This window comes from Bactrocera dorsalis, chromosome 3 (genome assembly GCF_023373825.1).
Source record: "Bactrocera dorsalis isolate Fly_Bdor chromosome 3, ASM2337382v1, whole genome shotgun sequence".
NCBI classification, from domain to species: Eukaryota; Metazoa; Arthropoda; class Insecta; order Diptera; family Tephritidae; genus Bactrocera; species Bactrocera dorsalis.
This window is the reverse complement of record NC_064305.1, coordinates 91,051,251-91,070,019: the sequence shown is the minus strand read 5'-3', so window position 1 is coordinate 91,070,019 and position 18,769 is coordinate 91,051,251. Positions and strand designations below refer to the sequence as shown.

Below are 18,769 nucleotides of genomic sequence, written 5' to 3'. Positions count from 1 at the left end.
TCTTTAATACACATATGTAAATATAAATCGAAATTCGTCGCTTAGTTAATTGTTGCAGACGCTCCCTGTTTGGCAGTAGCGAGTCCACCCAAAGACTCTTGCAGAGAACGCAAAATGCCAATCGGTATCTAAAGGAATCAAAGAGAAACAAATTAATATATATTATTATTATAATTCTCCACCAAAAACTTACATTCAAGGCACTGGTCACCACCGCCGGGCCGACGTTCAGGTTGATGTCCGGAAGCGGCGATGGCGTGGCAAAATTGAATTGGTTCTTCTCCACTTGTCTGGTCAGTTGTTTTGAGTGTGCGACACCGGTACCTGCATTGTTGTTACTGTTGGCGTTGGCGTTGGCGCTGGCGCTAGCTTGAGCAGCATACTGGGGCAAGAGAGGAATCAAAAGCAATTATAAAGTATGTTTCTTATACTAGATTGTAAAAAGCGGGTTAGTTTTATTTGATGTAAGTTTTTCTTTACATTTTGGCCTTTGTAATAACGTGTGCTTTGGTTAAAATTAAAAGTAAACATGCTTTGCTAAGATGTGTGTCCAAAAAGACCCTTGTGTATACGTTACCATACCCAATTAAACTCAAAAACTTTAAAGCATTACCATATTTCATATAATTGGATGCAGTGTAAGGGTAAATAGTGTTTATATTTGCCCACATAATTAGAATTTACATAACTTTGTAGTATAGAGTTTTTTATTTTTATTGTTTTTCACTTATCAAGCGGCTTTGGGAAGTGCAAGCGCGTACACACGGCGTATACGTAATATTTGCGATGACTTGTAGCCAAGTGCTTACTGAACTTCAACTACAGATTAATTTGACAAAAAACAAGAACAACCGTTAATTTCGGCGGGAAAGAAGCATTAATACCCTTCACAGGTACATTCTATAGCATAAAAGCGTATACAAAGATCTTTATCTAGATTTTGATCGGTCAGTTTGTATGGCAACTATACGCTATAGTGTTCCGATCTGAACAATTATTATTTGTTCAGAAGCTCTAATGTTTCTATTTCTGCGAAATTTCGCACTCAAATTGCACTTTTATCAAAGTATTTATTCTCTGAATTCTTCATTAATGTGTAAATATCACACTTATTGCCACAACCAACACCAAATAATCACATAAAAATATATTCGAGTTTTACTTAAACAACAAAAAAGTACAACAATACTCTAGCCTGAAAGCACACCAAGTACAACTACAGTTACCCCTCAACGAATAAGCGCTACAGTGAGCAATAACTGAGTAGAGTAATTAAGCAAACAAAAACCAAGCAAAGCAAAAACAAAAAAAAAAAAACACAAAAAAGGAAATAACAAAACCTGCTTGCAACAGCGACAAGCCACAAAATGCATGTACAATGCCGAGCTGTGTCGCTGGTGCGAGGGGATTGGGCATGCGGGGGCAACCGCGTGTATTCAACCGCACAATTTGCATAAAATGACAAGTGCAGGGACGTTTTTTGCGCATTATCCTTTATGCACGCGCGTGAGCACATAGCAGTTGACACATTGCACCGTTGTGCGTGATAATGGAAGGCGGAGTGGGGGAGGGGGAATTGCATTTACGCAGGAACAAGCGATACGAAGCGCTGGTTGTGCGCGGCGTATGAGCAACTAAAAAGCATTGCCAGCACCGGCCCAGTCAAGTTGAGACTGCCACCACTACAACGGTAAATTAAGCAGACACACCGCTGTGCCGCTACGTGCATCACCGTTTTTCAGTCATTATTCTCTTCCTTCAGCACCCATGCATACATATTCATTTTCACTTTTATATAATGTTTTTTGTGGTTTCGCCATTTTGTTTTCCACTTGCCCATGACGGCTGTGATACCTGCGAGTGTTGCTGCACAACAACAACTGATTCCTGGTGTTTGGTTTGCGTTGCATGCGGCGCATCTGCCGCGCCAACTCCGGCCTCCGTCGTCCTTAGCGCGAGCTGTGTTTGCAGTAGGCGCTCGCGTTGCCGCTGCAGCTGGCGCTCACGTTTGTTGGGTCGGCTGCGTGACTTTTGGCGCAAGCGTTGCCTGCTTACTACGATGGTGGGTGGCGCTACGAAATGGTCGGCATCGACGGCTGGCTGTGGTGCGTCGCTGAGTTGCTGCTTGCTGTTAGTTTTCTCTACGCTCTCTGTGGTGCCGCTGGCGCTTGGTGCTCCTGCTGGATGTCGCACAACGGGAACATATGTAGCGATTGGTTTCACGACGTCTTTGTGCTGTTCTTCGGCAGTGCTGGCATCGCTGTCACCGTTATGGTTGCCTGTTGCAGCGGTTGTAATGCCATCACCATGTTTAAGGATGTCGGTGCTGGAGGCATGGCGGTTGTCAGTGGCCTTGCGGTCGGAATTATTGGGTGTCTTAATTGCGTTATTACTGTAGGACTACATATAAGAGGGGAGGGGTGGTTCAATAGAAAATTTATTATAACAATTTCCTGCTCGAGCACATAACTATCATTTGTTGCAATGAAAAATATTTCAATATGTGAGGGGAGAGTAAGTCTGGATTGCTTATAGATATAATAAGCCAAAACGTAGATATGGATTTCATAGGGTCTTAGTTAAGAGTCTCTTTCAGTCATCAAGGGCTTAGTACTGTTGAAAGTTAAGCTAAATAAGAGTTTCATTGACTAAGTCATAGTCTTGGTCAATTTAAATTCAAATTTTCACTTTCTTGGCATCACAAATTGCAGCTTAGAGCAAAAACGAGATGAGAACAAAGTTAAAGAATAAATTTGATGCTTCGTTAGTTATTGATGATAGTAGATGATAATATGCAGGGACCTGCATTTTTTCTGTGGTACCTGATAAACATTCACTTTGCTCTCCACTTCACTTTTAGCGCTTAGCTCTAGCGATAAGCATATCATTGAAAATACTTACACTCGGTTTAATCAGATACTTCTTCGGTGGTCGGACCTTTTGTATGCCATCATACTGTGTTGTGTCGCTGGGACCGCTAGTAACTGCGTCCACTTGATTGCTGAAAGCTCCCGGAAAGATGTGGTTTTTCGTGCTTGCCACAGTCCTACCGCCGGAAAAAGCTTGTGAACCCGCATAACCACCTCTGCTGGTGTCGCCGCCAAGTATGGCGCCAGCACCGGTCTGTGGATTGGCCTCAGCACCTGCATACAGTACGCCAGCGGCATTTCCTGGTATGGATAGAAGTGTTTGAATTAATTAAATAAGCTCATTAATATTTATGGGTCATCGAATTCGACCGAATTCCAATGTCAATGTGAAAATGAACTCGATTCGCGCACAAAGTAGTTAATTTAATGAGAAAAATTAATGAATAACTCTCAAACGCCACTGATCTCACGAGTTTATATTATTTTGGTTGGCGCATGCATATTAACAGTTGCGGAATTATTGTGGTAAATATATTGCTTCCACATGAAAAGTTTTAATAAAAAGTGTTGCGGCACAATGTTCACAATATAATTAATTGCCGCCGAGAAAGTTTGAACAAGCTAAGTACCCCTTAGGAAAAGGCAGCAGTTATGACATGAGAGCGCCAAGATGAAAACCCACCACTAAATATGGAAAGTGTGGTGAAATAATGCATTGCATTTGGAATATAAAGTAAATATGGGAGATTATCATTTGAATTAGAATAATCACGTTTTTTATTGAAGACAACGAAATTTTTCCTCTAATGCGAGCAAAGCTTCACATAGTTGAAATGGATATTTTTCACATAAAGAGATACATTTTCGTGACATTTTTGTACTTTTCAGATCCATAGTTCATAAGTGGAAGAATGTGTCATAGATTTCCTAGGTACTCTTTTGTAAATATTTCGGTTGAGAGTTCAATTCATTTCTGAATGCCTGAGCGCATCTTAATCGGACAATTACCGCAATTCACTGAACACTACCGTAAGTTGTGACTACTAAGTTTAAATATTTAATTGCGTTAAGTAAAGCTCGATGAAATCTGTGATATATTTCTAATTCTTATTTGCAGTCAGCTTTTTGGCGTTAATCGTTACTGATTTTTATATATTTTTATTAAATTTTATATTATTAAGATTACCATCCACACTGCCTCCTAAGCCGGCACCAGCTCTTTGCCCGAACGGCGTACCAGCCGAAGCGCTTAGGCCGCCATGCGCTGCATCGCCAGTGAGTAGACCGCCCAGACCCGCCTCAGCATGATAACCACCAAAATTTACGCCAAATTTGCCGTCTCTAAAGGTGAGAAGCTAAAAATAAACAACAAGTAAATAATAAGTCTGGAATGTAGCCAATTTTAGCATAAGACTGGTTTTTCGTAAAAATAATCAAATGTTGACAGTTAACGGTGTATTTTTTTTTATCAAACCTATCAAACCACCTGCGTACATAGCAGACCGACGTAAATTGGGCACTGTTATCGTTTATGAGTTTGTCGTGATATACGCGATCCGAGGGCGAAACTTCGACAGCCATATCTCGACATCTATAGTATCTTTAAACATACTTGTATTACATATTTATGTGGTAAATGAGTAGACGACCGCGATCTTATCTCTGTCAAGTACAATAAATATAAATAGGCGGTTGGATATGTTCGATCCATCAATTCGTTATCATTATGAACAGGTACGCACAGTCAATGTTAAACATAATGGGAAAACGCATATTGAAACTATGAGTTTCTCAGGCGAGACTACAAATAATTATAGCAGAAAAAGTTCGTAAATGGTTGCTTCACCCATTCCAATATTCGAATGTATTAGTATATAGAAACATTGTTCCGTATTATAGTAAATATCGGGTAGTCGAAAAAGTCTTTTCGTATTTCTAATCAAACTTCAACTTCGAAATTTCCGGCGCTGAAGCAAGCGAACCATTGTTGTGCTACACGAACTGATGCAGCATCGTTTAACTTTTTCCATTTTTATACAAAAATTTCAAAATATAGCGAATTTCTTCCTTATTTTTACACATTTTCGAACAGCTGTAACTTTTTTTTTGAACTTCCACGAATTTAATTTTAAATGAAGCTTAAAGTCTCAGCTTTCTAACACTATATGGCAAGACACAATGTGATTGGTAGTACTGGAGATATACGACTGCAAAGACATCTATTGACAAAATACGAAAAGACTTTTTCGACTAATAAATATTTTAAACTTCATGGCAAACTACCGATAATTTTTTGAATTTTATTTAAAATATTATTTATACATGGCAACATTATTACAAAATAATATGTTTTATAAGCCAATAACCGAAAGAGTCACTAATGCAATGTAAATGCTTAATGCTGGTTTAAACGGGAAATATACATATCCGCATTAAAATCCAAAATATATTCTACCTAATCCAATACTGTGCGCTGGCATTAAAGTATTTTGTATTCTTTACAAATTAAGTCAACAGTATTCACCTAATTCTATTTTCAACTGTGCCGATCGACTGTTATATTTTCAAGTACTCGTAAATATGTATGACGCATTGAAGGCAGACAATTTCGATCGAGGTTTGTGTGTTTTGAATGTTTTGTATTGGCTGGTTGTTGGCGCTTGACGGAAACGGCGGTGATAGCGATATTAGTTGTGTGTTCACAGTTCTTTCTGAAGGGTTGATTGTGCCAGCAGTTGTTCGATATCTTCGACATAGCGATAATGAGTAGCAAATATTCGAAAAATACCGAAAAGTTTGTGTTGCTTTCACTTTTTGTCGGCGCACTCAGCGCATTGCCAGCGTTATCTGGTGCAGTCTCTTTGACGTGGGGTCAGGTGAGCAAGTATGCCTCGCCTATTTACGATGAAGAAATTAAGCTCACTGATAACATGCCGTTAGTTGACGTTACGTATCCACGACAGGTGAGTAACTTATGTGTGTGTGTGCATAATGTTTACATTAACGAAAGTGAAAACAGATTAACAAATTCGAATCGTTTTACGCAAAGCACAGTCATTAAGTGAATAACTTCCCATTAATGATATGGAGAAGTTTGTGTGTTGGCAAACTTGGTCAAAATGTCTGTGATTCCTTCACAGGGTAACTGACTAAATAAATAGAAGTTTTGATCTTCGTACAATTCAAAATATACGACGAACGGCTATTTGACAAGCAGAACTTTGCTTGATCAGAATTTATTTTTTTTTAATAATTGTAAAGTTAATATCGAACAAATGATAATGGTAGAACCTCTGTTAGTCAGTGCCAGTACGAGCTCTCTTGTAATACTCACATTTCGATAAAATATAATTTTTTAAATTATTCTAACATTGGTCAATCTTTGCTCCACAGGGTGACACCAACGAGTACATCATAACCGCAATGCACGCATTCGACGCGAAAACACCACTGTACACGACAGCAGATGCGGAGCGCGCGGCCGATGCACATTTGGCAACTGTGGATTCTGCAAGGGTTACGGTTTTGCGCGGCGGCGTTGGCTTTAATTACACGACATTACGATTTGAAATGCCAACGCCCGCTTATCATCCATCAGCTGCAGACAGCGCCCCGAGCATTGGCGGCCATCCTGACGGCGGCAGCCATGCGGGGCGTAGTAATAACTTACGTGCACACTATCAGCTCGTTATTTACGGGGTTGATTTATAGCGTGAATAATCTTATAATACACTTTTCTTCTATTCGCATTTCAAATATTCATAGACGAGTTTAGTTAAGTAATGGTTATATTTCAAATAAGTTATTTTATAAATATAAGACGCAATAATATTTCGTTTACGCTGTTTTAATTGGAATGCGTTCAAGACAAAGAGCTGCTGATAAGTCGGTGAGTACAACACCATCAATTCAGTTAGTTCTACTAACCGTTTCCGTCTGTCTGCGTATTCTAGAGATATGATATTTCTTATGCTGGTATATTATGTGTATTAGTGTTCTCTTTAAAGTCTTAGTGTGATATTGCACTGGTATTTAAAGTCAAATTAAGACTAAATCTATTGTGGCGGTGGTTTCACTTTTAAATCACAGGAAACCGTACGCTTTTTCCCAAAAACAACCAAATTTCACAAATAGTTGCAACCAAGGCAGAGAAAAATCTAAGCTAAATGCGAAGAAAATCGAGAAAGACGCGCTGGAAAACTTCTAACAGCAAATTAAACACAGCGATTGTCGCAGCCATGGCGGTTCACCTGTTCTTCACTTTCGCCTTGCCGACTACATTCGTAAACACAAACAACATAAAATTAACAGTTGTGTCTTTGTTCTTAGAGGCCAATGAAACTAACGCCTACAAACATGCTCTCACTACTACAAATACAGATGGTACACGCATACCCTGTAGAAAATTCACCAGTAATTGACGTATTTGACATTTAGATGTGCTATGAGTTGACAACTGACACCCCCTGCACCTTTTTTCTACATGTCCGATGTGGCAGGAAGCAGTGAATCAACCGAAAGCCAATTAATTGGAATGAATATTTTGCACATTAGCGCGTTTGGTTGGTAATTAGGAAGCTACTGATAGAGTAGAGTATTCCTCTCATTAGTTGTTAAAAAATTGTGATTCAAATCTGGCCAAAGGCATCACTGCATTTGCATTGCTTCTAACTTCTAGACTACTACTACTACTTTTAGACGATCTATAAATTCTTTGGAATATTTTCTGAACTACATAGAGCTTATTACATTCCAGCAGGGCGCTTTTGCCCGCTTACTTGTATGTTCTTACACCTGTGACATTATTTGCTTGCCACTTTTCCACCAAGTCTCTACAGCTGCTGTTGTGGTTGTTGCGGTGGTTTTGTGCACGAGACTTCGCTCGGTACTTCAAGTTGTGAGAAAGTACATACTTACATACATTTTATTTAGTTTGTGATGTGACACTTCTCCTCCTGAAGACTGCTGTTTATACGCTGGCAACACGTTGCATAGGATATAATAATTCTCTCCTAGAAGGGTTGAGTATGTCGAAGATAAAAAAAATATTTATGTATAACTAAAGCGCTATAACTCGGTCACCAGTTAAGCTACAGAAGAAATTTAAGCTAGGGTGAAGAATATGACGACCACTAGCCATTTAAGCATCTTCTCGTATCGAGCGCAAATGGATGAAATCAGATTGTAATACACCCACCTCCCTTACAACGTTGGGTTCGAAATTATTGAAATAGCGATAGATTTCTAGAAAAGCAATTCAGAAATGTTAAATTTAACGATGAGATTTAACGATTTAAATGCACCTGAACAATACGATAGTAGGTTTGACACAACCTCTTTTTGTAGGTTAAATTTTATTACTCAAAAACTATTGGATTTAAATTAAATTTCTTTCAACGCGCATTCGTTCTCACTACTAGCAGAGTTACCAAAAACATTACTTTAAGAGGTGGCAATTCTGATGCGGAATTGCAATCGATTTTCGGTCTATTTCTTCGCTTGGCAAAGCTTTTAAAAGGAATTGTTTGCTCGAGTTCAAGCCTAACCTTTCCTTACTTGTTTAATGTAAAACTACAACAACCAGATAACAGAGGTAACAAGAACGGCAAGTGCTGATGGAAGATTGGCAAAGGGAATGGCGTAAGGTGAGAGGCATCCACTTTCAAAGTGCACTCAAGTGTGACTAAATACTCTCGGCCAATTTGGGGTGCCAGGTTTTGGCGGCAGCTTGTGTGCGTGTGTGTGCCTGCTAATGGGCTGGGGCGAACACTGTGGGTTCTCTGTCCTTGCCGCGATGTCACACGAACTTCTTGCTTTCTTTCTTACCTTTCTTCTTCGAGCAAATAGATGTTTATCACAACTTATTCTGAAATTAGCATTTTGCAGTGCTTGCGCTTCATGTGTGGGTGTGTGGGAACTTATAAGTAGTAATTTTTTGCTTTCTTTCCTTTGCATTAATGTGTGGGGCCGAAATGAAATTCTTATTTTCCCTAATCAGGTTGGCCCTTTATTTTCTTCAGGTGCAAAGTTCATCGGTGATTTCGTTGGCTTTTTTTTCGCTGTCCAGTTAAATTGAAATTGAAATTAAGCTCGTAAAGTTGAATGATAAGCGGTGTTTATTTAGACTGGCACGAAAAAGGTCGCAGTTGTAATGCTTTTTCACGGCTTGCATAAATTTGCTCCTTGACACTGACAGGGTCGGTTTGTGCTGTTCGGTTTTCGGTTGTTCATCATGGGGTTGGCAGTTTTCCCATCAGATATTTTATACCATTTGTATGAGACGTGGAAAGAAAGCGTTACCCGGCAAAATTTATGCAAATCAACTTTAGAGAGCTGTTGAGGTAATTGTTAATGCCTTTTAATTTAATCAATTTACATATACTATAACGGTGCCGAAAAGGCGTACAAAGAAAATGTGGAAACTGAACCGTAGGCTTTGAATACTTAATAGTCGCTGCTCAGTGGAAGAATTTTTGAACAACATGTTTTTTAATAAGTACTTTTCATGTGTTTGTACTATTTATTGAATTTGAAAAAAACTGGCAAAATACGAAAGCCTGCTTCACCACCTTCTCACATCATAATTGCACATTTATGGATTTCTATATTAAGGATATAACATATAGAAGGAGTGTTTCACTTTTGTCTACAAATCCTCTAAATATACTTATATCATTCAAACTTTATAGAATAATTCAGATAATAACAAATGAATTAGTTATTTTCATAACTGACAGTAAGGAACATATAGTATAATTTCGTTTGAGGAGCTTCTCCTATCAGTGAGCAAGCTACTTGAAACTTGAAGCCTTCAGCTTTATGAAATCTTTGAGAAGTTTGTTGAGCGAAAATAAATGTCTATAATTTCAGATAAAAGTTTAGTGGTAGAGTATTCAAAATTTGGTCCGTTAGAACTAAAACATTAAAGAACTATTAAAAATTTCAGAAAATTTCGGCTGAGAAAACCCTCCACATAGTCATTTGCAAGCATCCTTCCTAACGAAAAATGGCAAACCTCTCTTAAAATGTCGTCAACAGCGGCCAATGACCTTTCCTTGTACAGGTGTACCAAAAAATTTGGGTTGAGCTTATTTACCAAATCTGCTATAATTTTCGTCTGATGTTCAGCATTTGTTTGTTGAATTTGAATGGAAAAAGTTGTCATAAAAAGAGGTTAACAGTGGCCGCAGGTGACAAATGTGCAAACAAATTTAATAAATTTGTATGTATGTAGGTACGTTCATGTATTTGTGCTTATCAGCAGCACACTCCGGATTAGCGGATAATATTTTGTATGACTGTTTGCAGAAATTAGCATTTTAATGTCTACATTTTGAACTATTAATTTGTTATTGTCTGGTAGAATGATGCTTTGTCTGGAGCCGAAGTGCGAAATTATTATAATCACAATAATCGCAAACGCAGAATTCGAGACAAATCTAAATACATATACATAAATAAATTTGCATAAACTCAGAAGGTTCTTATAGATTTTTTGAATGCGAACAGATAGTGCAATGTGAAAAGTTTGTAATGAGCCATGACTTTTATATAATACTCTTAAAGCTGTCGCTAAATTAAACGTCTGGTTGCTCACAATCCCTGTTTTTTTTCTGCCATTAAGAAAGGACAAAGAAGATAAGCAAATGGTTGCCAACGTTTGGCAAAACTTGGGCTGAGCCGAATCGAAGAAATAACTGGATGAAGTCAAGTAGACTGGCATAATCAAATTGATATGGAATAGCAAGAGAAAATAATAACTTTAGATGGAAAGAATAGTAAAAATTTTAAGATGAACACACAAATATGAAATAAAAAAATAAAAATATGTCGAAAATCAATTGGAAACATAAAAATACAGAAACGTCTAATTTAATGAAAAGAAAATGTACCGGGTGATCCAGGTAGAGTTATTTTTTTCAATAACCTTGTTTTGACAAAGCAACCGCCAGTCAAGCTGTTATGTTATTTTTATTCAATATTGTTTGGCATTTCGTCACGGAAAGAATCACGCTTAAATAGAGTTTACAAATCGTTAAGCTTTATTACGAAAATTCACGTTCTGTAAAGAATATGTTTCGCGCTTCAGTCGACTTATGGTCAATATAATCCGCCTACTGTGGATACTATTCGCAACATCATCATCCATCTTGAGGCCCAAAATTCATTATTGGATAATATTCGACCGAATAGACCTGGTCCAGTACGCATATTCGATTGGCCACCAAAATCGTGTGATATCAAACCGCTAGATTTTTTCCTATATGTTAAGTCTAAAGTCTATGCCGCCAATCCCGCTTCGATTGAGGCCTTGAACCAAAACATGAAGTGTCTCAGTCTCCACTTACCAGTAGAAATATTCGACGCGTTATCGAAAATTGGAATCAACGAATGAGCCATCTGAGACGTAGCCGCGGCTAACATTTAGAATCTTCGAAGAATAAAAGCCAAAGAATGTTCTGTTGAATGTTAATAAACATTTTCATTAAATTTGAAGTGTCTGTATTTTTCCTTTAAAAAAGTAGGGAACCCCGAAATGTATCACCCTTTATTTGCTTGTAAGTCTAATAAATGATAGTAGTTATGCGGAGCATGATGAATAGATGGGAGTGAAGAGTGTATTCGAGTTTAGAGAAATGAATTCCGTGTGATTTTGTAAAGTGTCGTAAAAACAAAACAACTTTGGTATCGTTTTGAAAAAGACAGTTTCGAGAAAAACGTTTAAGGTTTCAGTTCCGGCCGAATAAGTTAGGATGATGAACCAGACAAATACCTACATCTCCGAAAATAATTTAATTTTTAAAAAATATTCTTGTAGGCATACTCTCGAATAGTTAAATTTCGTATCTACTTCTAGACCAGAATATCCCCTTAATGCTTCGATTATTTATAAGTTCTAGCATCAGATTAAAGATGACGAAAGTTACATAATTTCAGTAGCCATTAGAATTGCAGTTGAAGCATAGATTATCTTCCTCTCGTTAATTTGCTTGGCTGTTGGGTCACAAGTTTGCGTAACGGAAAATGATCGTTAGTTACAACAACTGATAATCGAATTGTGCATTAGCACCCCGCCTACCTACATTAATTTACTGATAATTGGTGTAATTAACCACTATAAAAGCCAGTTTGCTTGCCTTAATTGCACAGAACGTTAGACATCTATAAATGATTTTGTGCAATGCTTCAGTAAGCTGGTTAGATCGTTTTGCATATGTGCTGTAACTTTTGTAGTGGGTCTTGTGCAAGTCAAGTGAGTCAGCGCTTTGTTCCGCTTGATTTATGGTTCTTAGTTAAGAGTGTTCAAAGGTCGAGTGTTGCTTACAGGTTTGATTGTCGCAAAATGTATTTCGAACTCTTTACTTCTCTTCTCTTGGATATTTCACAACAACATGCGAAATTTCACACTTTTTATTTACATTTCATTCAATTTCCTTCGCGTCAATCCAGATGCTTCATGCCTAGGGAGATGAATAGTTGTTGGCACTAACATATTGTATCACTTCGCAGTCGACCAAATCATTATTCCATCTTGTTTGTGAACCAGGTAGCAGTATGTGTTGCGATTTTAGGTGCGACGCACTGTTAATTGCATATCCGACGACATTTATCGACGTTTTGAAGCAATCACTAGTCATTTTCGATTCGGCACTCCTCTGCTCGTTACATTTAAGTTATTTTCCCTTAAAAACAGCGAAGGAAACATCCTGGTGAGTTTTACATAACAGACTAAGTGGATTCGAGTTTTAATAAATTTAAAATAGCTATTAGTCTTTCATACAGCCAAGTCTCTAAAGAGATAGAAGAGCTTCCATTTTATCATTAATCTTTATTGTTAAGTCTCCAAAGACTTTAAAGAAAATTTTGAGCCATATAATGAATACATGAACAACCTATTTATTCAAGTGCTTAATAAAAAATAAATTCTACGTCCGTTGGTGTTGACATAATAACAGAGCAAATAACAACACTAGTGTAGTAGGCGGCAATTATATTTAATTAAAACAAAAAACTCTAACAGGTGGGAAGCGAGGAGAAACACTTTTTATAAAACGCTAAAATTAAGTTATTTTTAAATTTTGATATTTTTTTGTTTACTATTATTATTTTTTTTGTTAAATATTGATATAATAGTAAGTATTTGGATACGAAGTAGGCCGTGAATTTGTTTACTACGAACATGGTGTTCTTGATACTCGTAGCATATGTACATATATACCAGACAAACACACATTCGTTTTCAGCTGCTTGTGTCTACATAATAATTAAAATAAGTACAAACGCACGAGCTACTAATTTGCTTTGCAATGCTGCATGAAGTATTTAAAGCTCATCTCGCACAAGTTTTTTGCAAGTTTTTATGCACACACTCTATGTTTAACTATTCATATATTTTCGTTATTTATTTTTCGTAATTAACTTTGAGTGTTGGTCCGTCGATTGGCTGCAATTGCAGCCGCTGTTTTGTGGTAGGCAACTCCGTTAAAAAGCCATGGTAATAAAAAGCCGTGTTGAAACTTTTATGATGACATGCTTGTGTGTGTGTATGAGTCCACACAAGTGCAGTGTTCAGTAAATATATACAGTAAAGAAAAACATGTTTTACTGTTTTTGTAAATAATAGAAAGGTAGTACCTACTTTTGGTCCCCTTGCAAGGTGAGTCAGAGGTTTCAGCAGTTATTTTTTCTATTTCTTTAAAGCTGACCCATAGAATGAAATTATTTTTTTTACATATTTCGATAGGTTCTATCTTTAAAATTAATATGCTAAAATCCATATTTCAAATAAATTATCATAATTCATTTTTCTAATAACTAAGTGTTTCAAATTTGCTTAAGTGATTATTCTGAAAAAAAGGATTTGAACACTCTCAAATTCTTCTTTTTCTTTACTGGCGATTATAGCCAAGTTAATAACAGCGCGCCAGTCGTTTCTTTTTTTCGCAAAGTGGCGCTAATTGGAAATTCCAAGCGAAGATAGTTCCTTCTCCACCTGGTCTTTCCAACGGGGTGGAAGTCTTCCTCTTCCCCTGCTTCCCCGGTAGGTATTGCGTCGAAGACTTTCAGAGCTGGAGTGTTAGCGCCCATAAAAAGTCGCACGATAGGAAGTCGCCTTGTCTGAAACCACGTTTGGTATCAGTTTACACAGACATATTAGTTTTCCGGGAATACCAAATTCAGACATCACGGCAAAAAGATAGTTTCTTTTCGTGCTGTGAAAAGCAGCTTTGAAATTTACAAAGATGTGCTTTGTGCCGATTCTCTTCTCACAGGTCTTTTGCAGGTCGGTTGTTGATTTGCCAGGTCTAAAGCCACACTGATAAGGTCCAACCAGTTTTTTGACGATGAGCTTTAATCCTTCACACAATACGCTCGATAGAACCTTATATGCGATGTCTAAGAGACTTGTCCCACGGTAGTTGACGCAGATTGTGGGGTCTCCTTTTTTGTGGATTGAGCACACTTAAATTCCAATCGCTGTGCATGCTTTCGTCCGACCATATTTTACAAAGAAGTTGATGCATACTCCATATCAGTTCCTCGCCGCTAGCTCGGCTGCCAATCCATCGGCCCTTGCCGCTTGGTTGTTCTTCAGACGGGTAATTGCTATTCGAAATTCTTCGTGGGCGCGCAATGGAACGTCTGCCTCATCGTCATCGATTGGGGAATCGGCTTCGCAACTCAGCTGACTGGAGAAGTGTTCTCTCCATAATTTTAGTATGCTCTGAGCATCGGTTATTAGATCACATTTCGGGGTTCTTTAAGACAATGCTACTTGAAACCTTCTGTTAGTCGCCGCATATTTTCGAAGAATTGTCGAGTATTACCCTCATCTCACCACTCCTCATCGTAGCAGCTGTTCTTTTGCGTTTTCCGAAAACTAATGGTTTCGGTTGCAGCTGTACGTAAGGAACTTTAAATTCCGTCCCACAGCTCTCGTATACCGAGTTGTTGACGAGTCGAAAATGTTTCGGTTGTCTAATGTGATTGCAGCTTCGTGACGTCGACCCTTCCTTGTGCTTGTTGCCGTTCGGTTTTTGCTGCACAGAAGCGGGTGCGTATCTTGGCTGCACCAAGATAGTAGTCCGAGTCGATGTTAGGACCTCGAAGCGTACGCACATGTTAAACACTGGAGACGTGGCTTCCGTCTGTCATAACTTGATCGATTTGGTTGGTGGCTTTACGTTATCACTAAACTTTCTTCAATAAAATGAAGCATGCAACATATTTTTACCACCTCCTTTTTGTAATGAATTAAGAAGATGTCTTTCTCCAAGGTTTTTGAACCAACTTTTTGGAAGGAAAGTATATTTGAACCTGGCGGCTACTAGAAGTTTCTGTATCTCAACAAATTCTTTTGGGTAATGAGTCATTCTAGTTTAAAATTAAGTAAAAAACTAACTATAATTTTAGACCATTTCTGGAGCACTATTATTGAATTCACGATCATTTCTGTGAGTTACTGTACTCATGCGTATATATGTATGTATCTACGCATAACCGATTGCAACTGCACATGTATTTGCACGGCTGAAGTTTAATAATAGATATACCTTCAACTATTGGGAATATCTGCTTACCTGCACACAGAAGCGATGCTTTAAAGAGCTTTTTTCTTAGTCGCGTTAATTTGCAAATGGCGAATGAACAAATTTAATTAACTTATGTTATTGTAATAATGAATTGCCGTGGTTTGCGGCTGTGTTGTTGCCGACTTTGTTTTTGCCTCATTCGTTTTTCTACATGAACACTATAAAGTTGCGAGATACTCACACAATCATACGCACTCACTCACTCAAGCATATAATTCTGGCATTCCTCGCTATTGCACACAACACACACACACACATATTGTCGCGCACTCACATAAATTACTCTATTATTTCGTAACACAGTAATGAAAAAACATAAATGATGTGTGTATGTGTATTCAATTGTAAATATTTTGTGTTTTAAGGTTCAATTATTTTAATGTTTTTGTAAAAAAGTGTAATAATTATAGTAAATGCAGTTATTACAAAGGTAAAAACTTAATACGGTTCGTATGTGTATGCATGTGTTTGCTTGTGCATATTGCGGTCACTGCCGCTGGTGAATTAATTGTCCGTAGTTTTACGGCTCAGGTTGGCTAATCGGTCTGATGGACTAACCTCGGCTACAAGGGACCATAATCTCAGTCTGGCCTTACATATAGCTCGAATAAAATTAAAATAAAATATAATTTGGCAGCTGATGAAGTTCATAAATGCTTTTTTATAAGCTAGTGCTAGTCTTAGCAGACAAAGAGGTACTATTCGCTATTTCAAAAGGCTCTGAAAAAATACTAGTCTGACGTTGAGTAAAAAGAAATCCATTATTTTTGCATATAATAATATTTGTATAAAACCTTCATTTAACGTAGTTAGCATTAACCGATTTATATTAAATATGGAACGTTTTATTCAACAAATTGTTGGCATTTTGAGGATAATGTCATAAAGCCCTTCGCATAGAAATCTTCGTCTCCACTGGCACATAACTGGAACAGTCTTTAGGTGAATTTGCCGCTAGAAAAATTACTCGCCATAATTAGGAACAGGTAGTAATCTCTTTATGCCAAGTCCAAACTATAAGGTGGATGCATAAGATTATCCCAACCAAACTGCTGGAGCTTCTGGTTATTCCCTATAGATGTGTCTGATTAAACACAATTCATCTCCTTTTGACCACCTCTAGGTGATTGCTTTTTTCAGACAGTCCAACTGTTGAGGAGAGCAATGTAGGATAGCTGATAGCAGATGATTCCCTGTCATTCATACAAAACACATAGCGAAAATTCTCTGAATATTAATCCTCGCTTAGCTACCGATTGCGCCGACTCAGAAATTCTTGCACGACTGTTTTCCCCTCGGTATTATTGTAAGTAATCTATCATCGCTAGTAACCATCAGCTTCAATTTTGATGTGTTTGGGATGCAGCCACGATTCGAGTATGGAAATTCGAAACATGGGTTTTTTGCGTTAACCTTTGTGGCGGGTTTTTTGAGCGTTGTTTAGCTTCTGGCTAATCGAAACAGTGCTTATATGCTGGTCGAACTCAACGATTTTCATCAATATTTCAACCATTCGTCTTCCAGGGACCAGGGTTTTCGTGACAATAGTTTTAGAAGGGAATCGATGAAACCAAATTGCGTATGATTAACTTTCAGAGTATCGAGACTATAAACACTATTTACATTTTCAGCCACTTGGCTTGCGTTTTAGTCTTTCCAAAATATGCGAAATATGAAGTTTTATCTCTGTCTGTCTTTGACGCGTCTTCAAACAATACTGAGTCCAGTAATTTCAAAACTATCTGAAAGGTTTGTTTGATACGAAATCTTCCTAACCACCATCGTGTGATACAGATTACTAAAACCATATTGAAAAATAAAATTAAAATTCGCTGCAAGCGCCTAATGGATCTAGTAGCTGAACTCCATCTGGTATCGCAAAGAATCAAAACTGTGCTTGGTTCATTAACCTACCAGACTAACCTAACCCAACCTATTGAAAAATAAGGGTCTTCTTCTTTACTAGAGACAATATATAAGGTAAAGTTTCCTTTCTGGCATCCCTAAAATTCACGTGCTAAGTATTTATTTATACTTGTATATTTACTTTAATAAGAATATTTTAGCAATATTTTAGAAATAATATCAGGTCGATCAATTCGGATAAAAGTGATTTCCGTGTTCGTATTCGAAAGTTAAATTATGTCATTATGAAAAAGTTGGGCGTTACTACAACAAGTGGTTACTAGTATTTATTATTTTGGAGTTAAGCTGCATACCTAAATAGACTTCTATCTATATAAGGAAAGCCGATATTTGGTACACTTAAAGGCTTTTGAATTTAATAATCCCTTTCACGCTGTTTTTATGAGCTCAAGTCCACAGTAAGCAGTATCAAATATCCGTCATATAATAATATTTTATTTTTATGTACAACTTATTTTTTCGCTTAATGGAATGTCGATTTTTACTAAAGCCCTTCTGAGAAGTGATCGGAATTTTTTTTATGTGCTCGCAAAAAAATATAGCGAAACTTTTTTACCCCGCAGTTTTGGGGCCAATTAAGCGAGAAAAATATATAAACGGCTTATCCAGCATGGATTGCCTTTGCCACACCACCACCATAGTAATAATTAAGTTAACTCAAATAATTGGTTTTTGTTTTTCATTAAACGCAAATTGCTGACTCACCTGCGGCGCGGCGGCTGCCAAGTGTAGCACACATGCCAGAGATAGGAATTTCAGCAACATTTCGGTGCGCTATGCGTGGTTGTTGTGCGCCTGTGTTTGCTGATGGGACGAGTGTGTGAGCGCGGATTGAATTAATTTGTTGGCTTCGTTGACAGCAAATACAAAAGGCAAATACAGGAATTCCTTTGCGCAATTGAATTATATTTTTTTAAATTCAATGGTTTCCCTTAATCGCGCGCACAACAATTGAATAACTGATTTTGCATTCAGTGCGCGGCGTACACGTCGGCTGCTCGATTCTCCGCACTGGCGGCTGTCTCCTGCGGATACACAAAGTCGGTTTGTATGCGCGCGCCTTTGGAAAAAATAATGCTCGAATATAATTTATGGATTTTTCTTGTTACTTTTTGCACTAAAGTCGATTCAAATTAAACACTTGTAATGAGTATTCGATTTTATAATATTTTTTCCGCAAATAATGCTTGCAATCGTACGCTTTGTGCTCGCTCGAATAACTGTTCAAGTTTCAAGTCCGTTGCCGGTGGCCGCTGGTGTTGCACTGATTTAAAGCCGCGGCTGTGCTGGTGTAAACCTTCCTGGCGTTTGGCCAACAACAACAGCATGCGCACGGCGCTTCAAGTGGAACCGGCGCGGCAGCTTGAAGCTTCTACTGCT

General features: G+C 37.8%; 2 protein-coding genes across 2 annotated transcripts; one reads left to right on the top strand and one right to left on the bottom strand.

The window, feature by feature from the left end:
* Window positions 1–18,769, bottom strand: LOC105230497 (uncharacterized). Its single transcript, XM_049451515.1, has 6 exons — window positions 18,095–18,769; window positions 4,057–4,225; window positions 2,902–3,170; window positions 1,855–2,400; window positions 194–382; window positions 1–128 (listed from the first exon to the last, which is right to left on the bottom strand). Exons 1-6 carry the CDS (start codon window positions 18,152–18,154, stop codon window positions 42–44), a joined length of 1,320 nt encoding a protein of 439 aa, XP_049307472.1. The 5' UTR covers window positions 18,155–18,769; the 3' UTR covers window positions 1–41.
* LOC105230496 (uncharacterized) lies at window positions 5,215–6,704 on the top strand. Its single transcript, XM_011211281.4, has 2 exons — window positions 5,215–5,833; window positions 6,264–6,704. The coding sequence occupies exons 1-2, from the start codon at window positions 5,633–5,635 to the stop codon at window positions 6,579–6,581; spliced, it is 519 nt and encodes a 172-aa protein (XP_011209583.2). The 5' UTR covers window positions 5,215–5,632; the 3' UTR covers window positions 6,582–6,704.

Coding starts and splice junctions, on each gene's coding strand:
- LOC105230496 (XM_011211281.4), top strand. CDS start 5,633: ATGAGTAGCAAATATTCGAAAAATACCGAAAAGTTTGTGTTGCTTTCA. Junction 5,834..6,263: donor ACGTTACGTATCCACGACAG/GTGAGTAACTTA, acceptor TTTGCTCCACAG/GGTGACACCAACGAGTACAT.
- LOC105230497 (XM_049451515.1), bottom strand. CDS start 18,154: ATGTTGCTGAAATTCCTATCTCTGGCATGTGTGCTACACTTGGCAGCC. Junction 3,171..4,056: donor CTTAGGAGGCAGTGTGGATG/GTAATCTTAATA, acceptor TATCCATACCAG/GAAATGCCGCTGGCGTACTG. Junction 129..193: donor TGGTGACCAGTGCCTTGAAT/GTAAGTTTTTGG, acceptor TGATTCCTTTAG/ATACCGATTGGCATTTTGCG.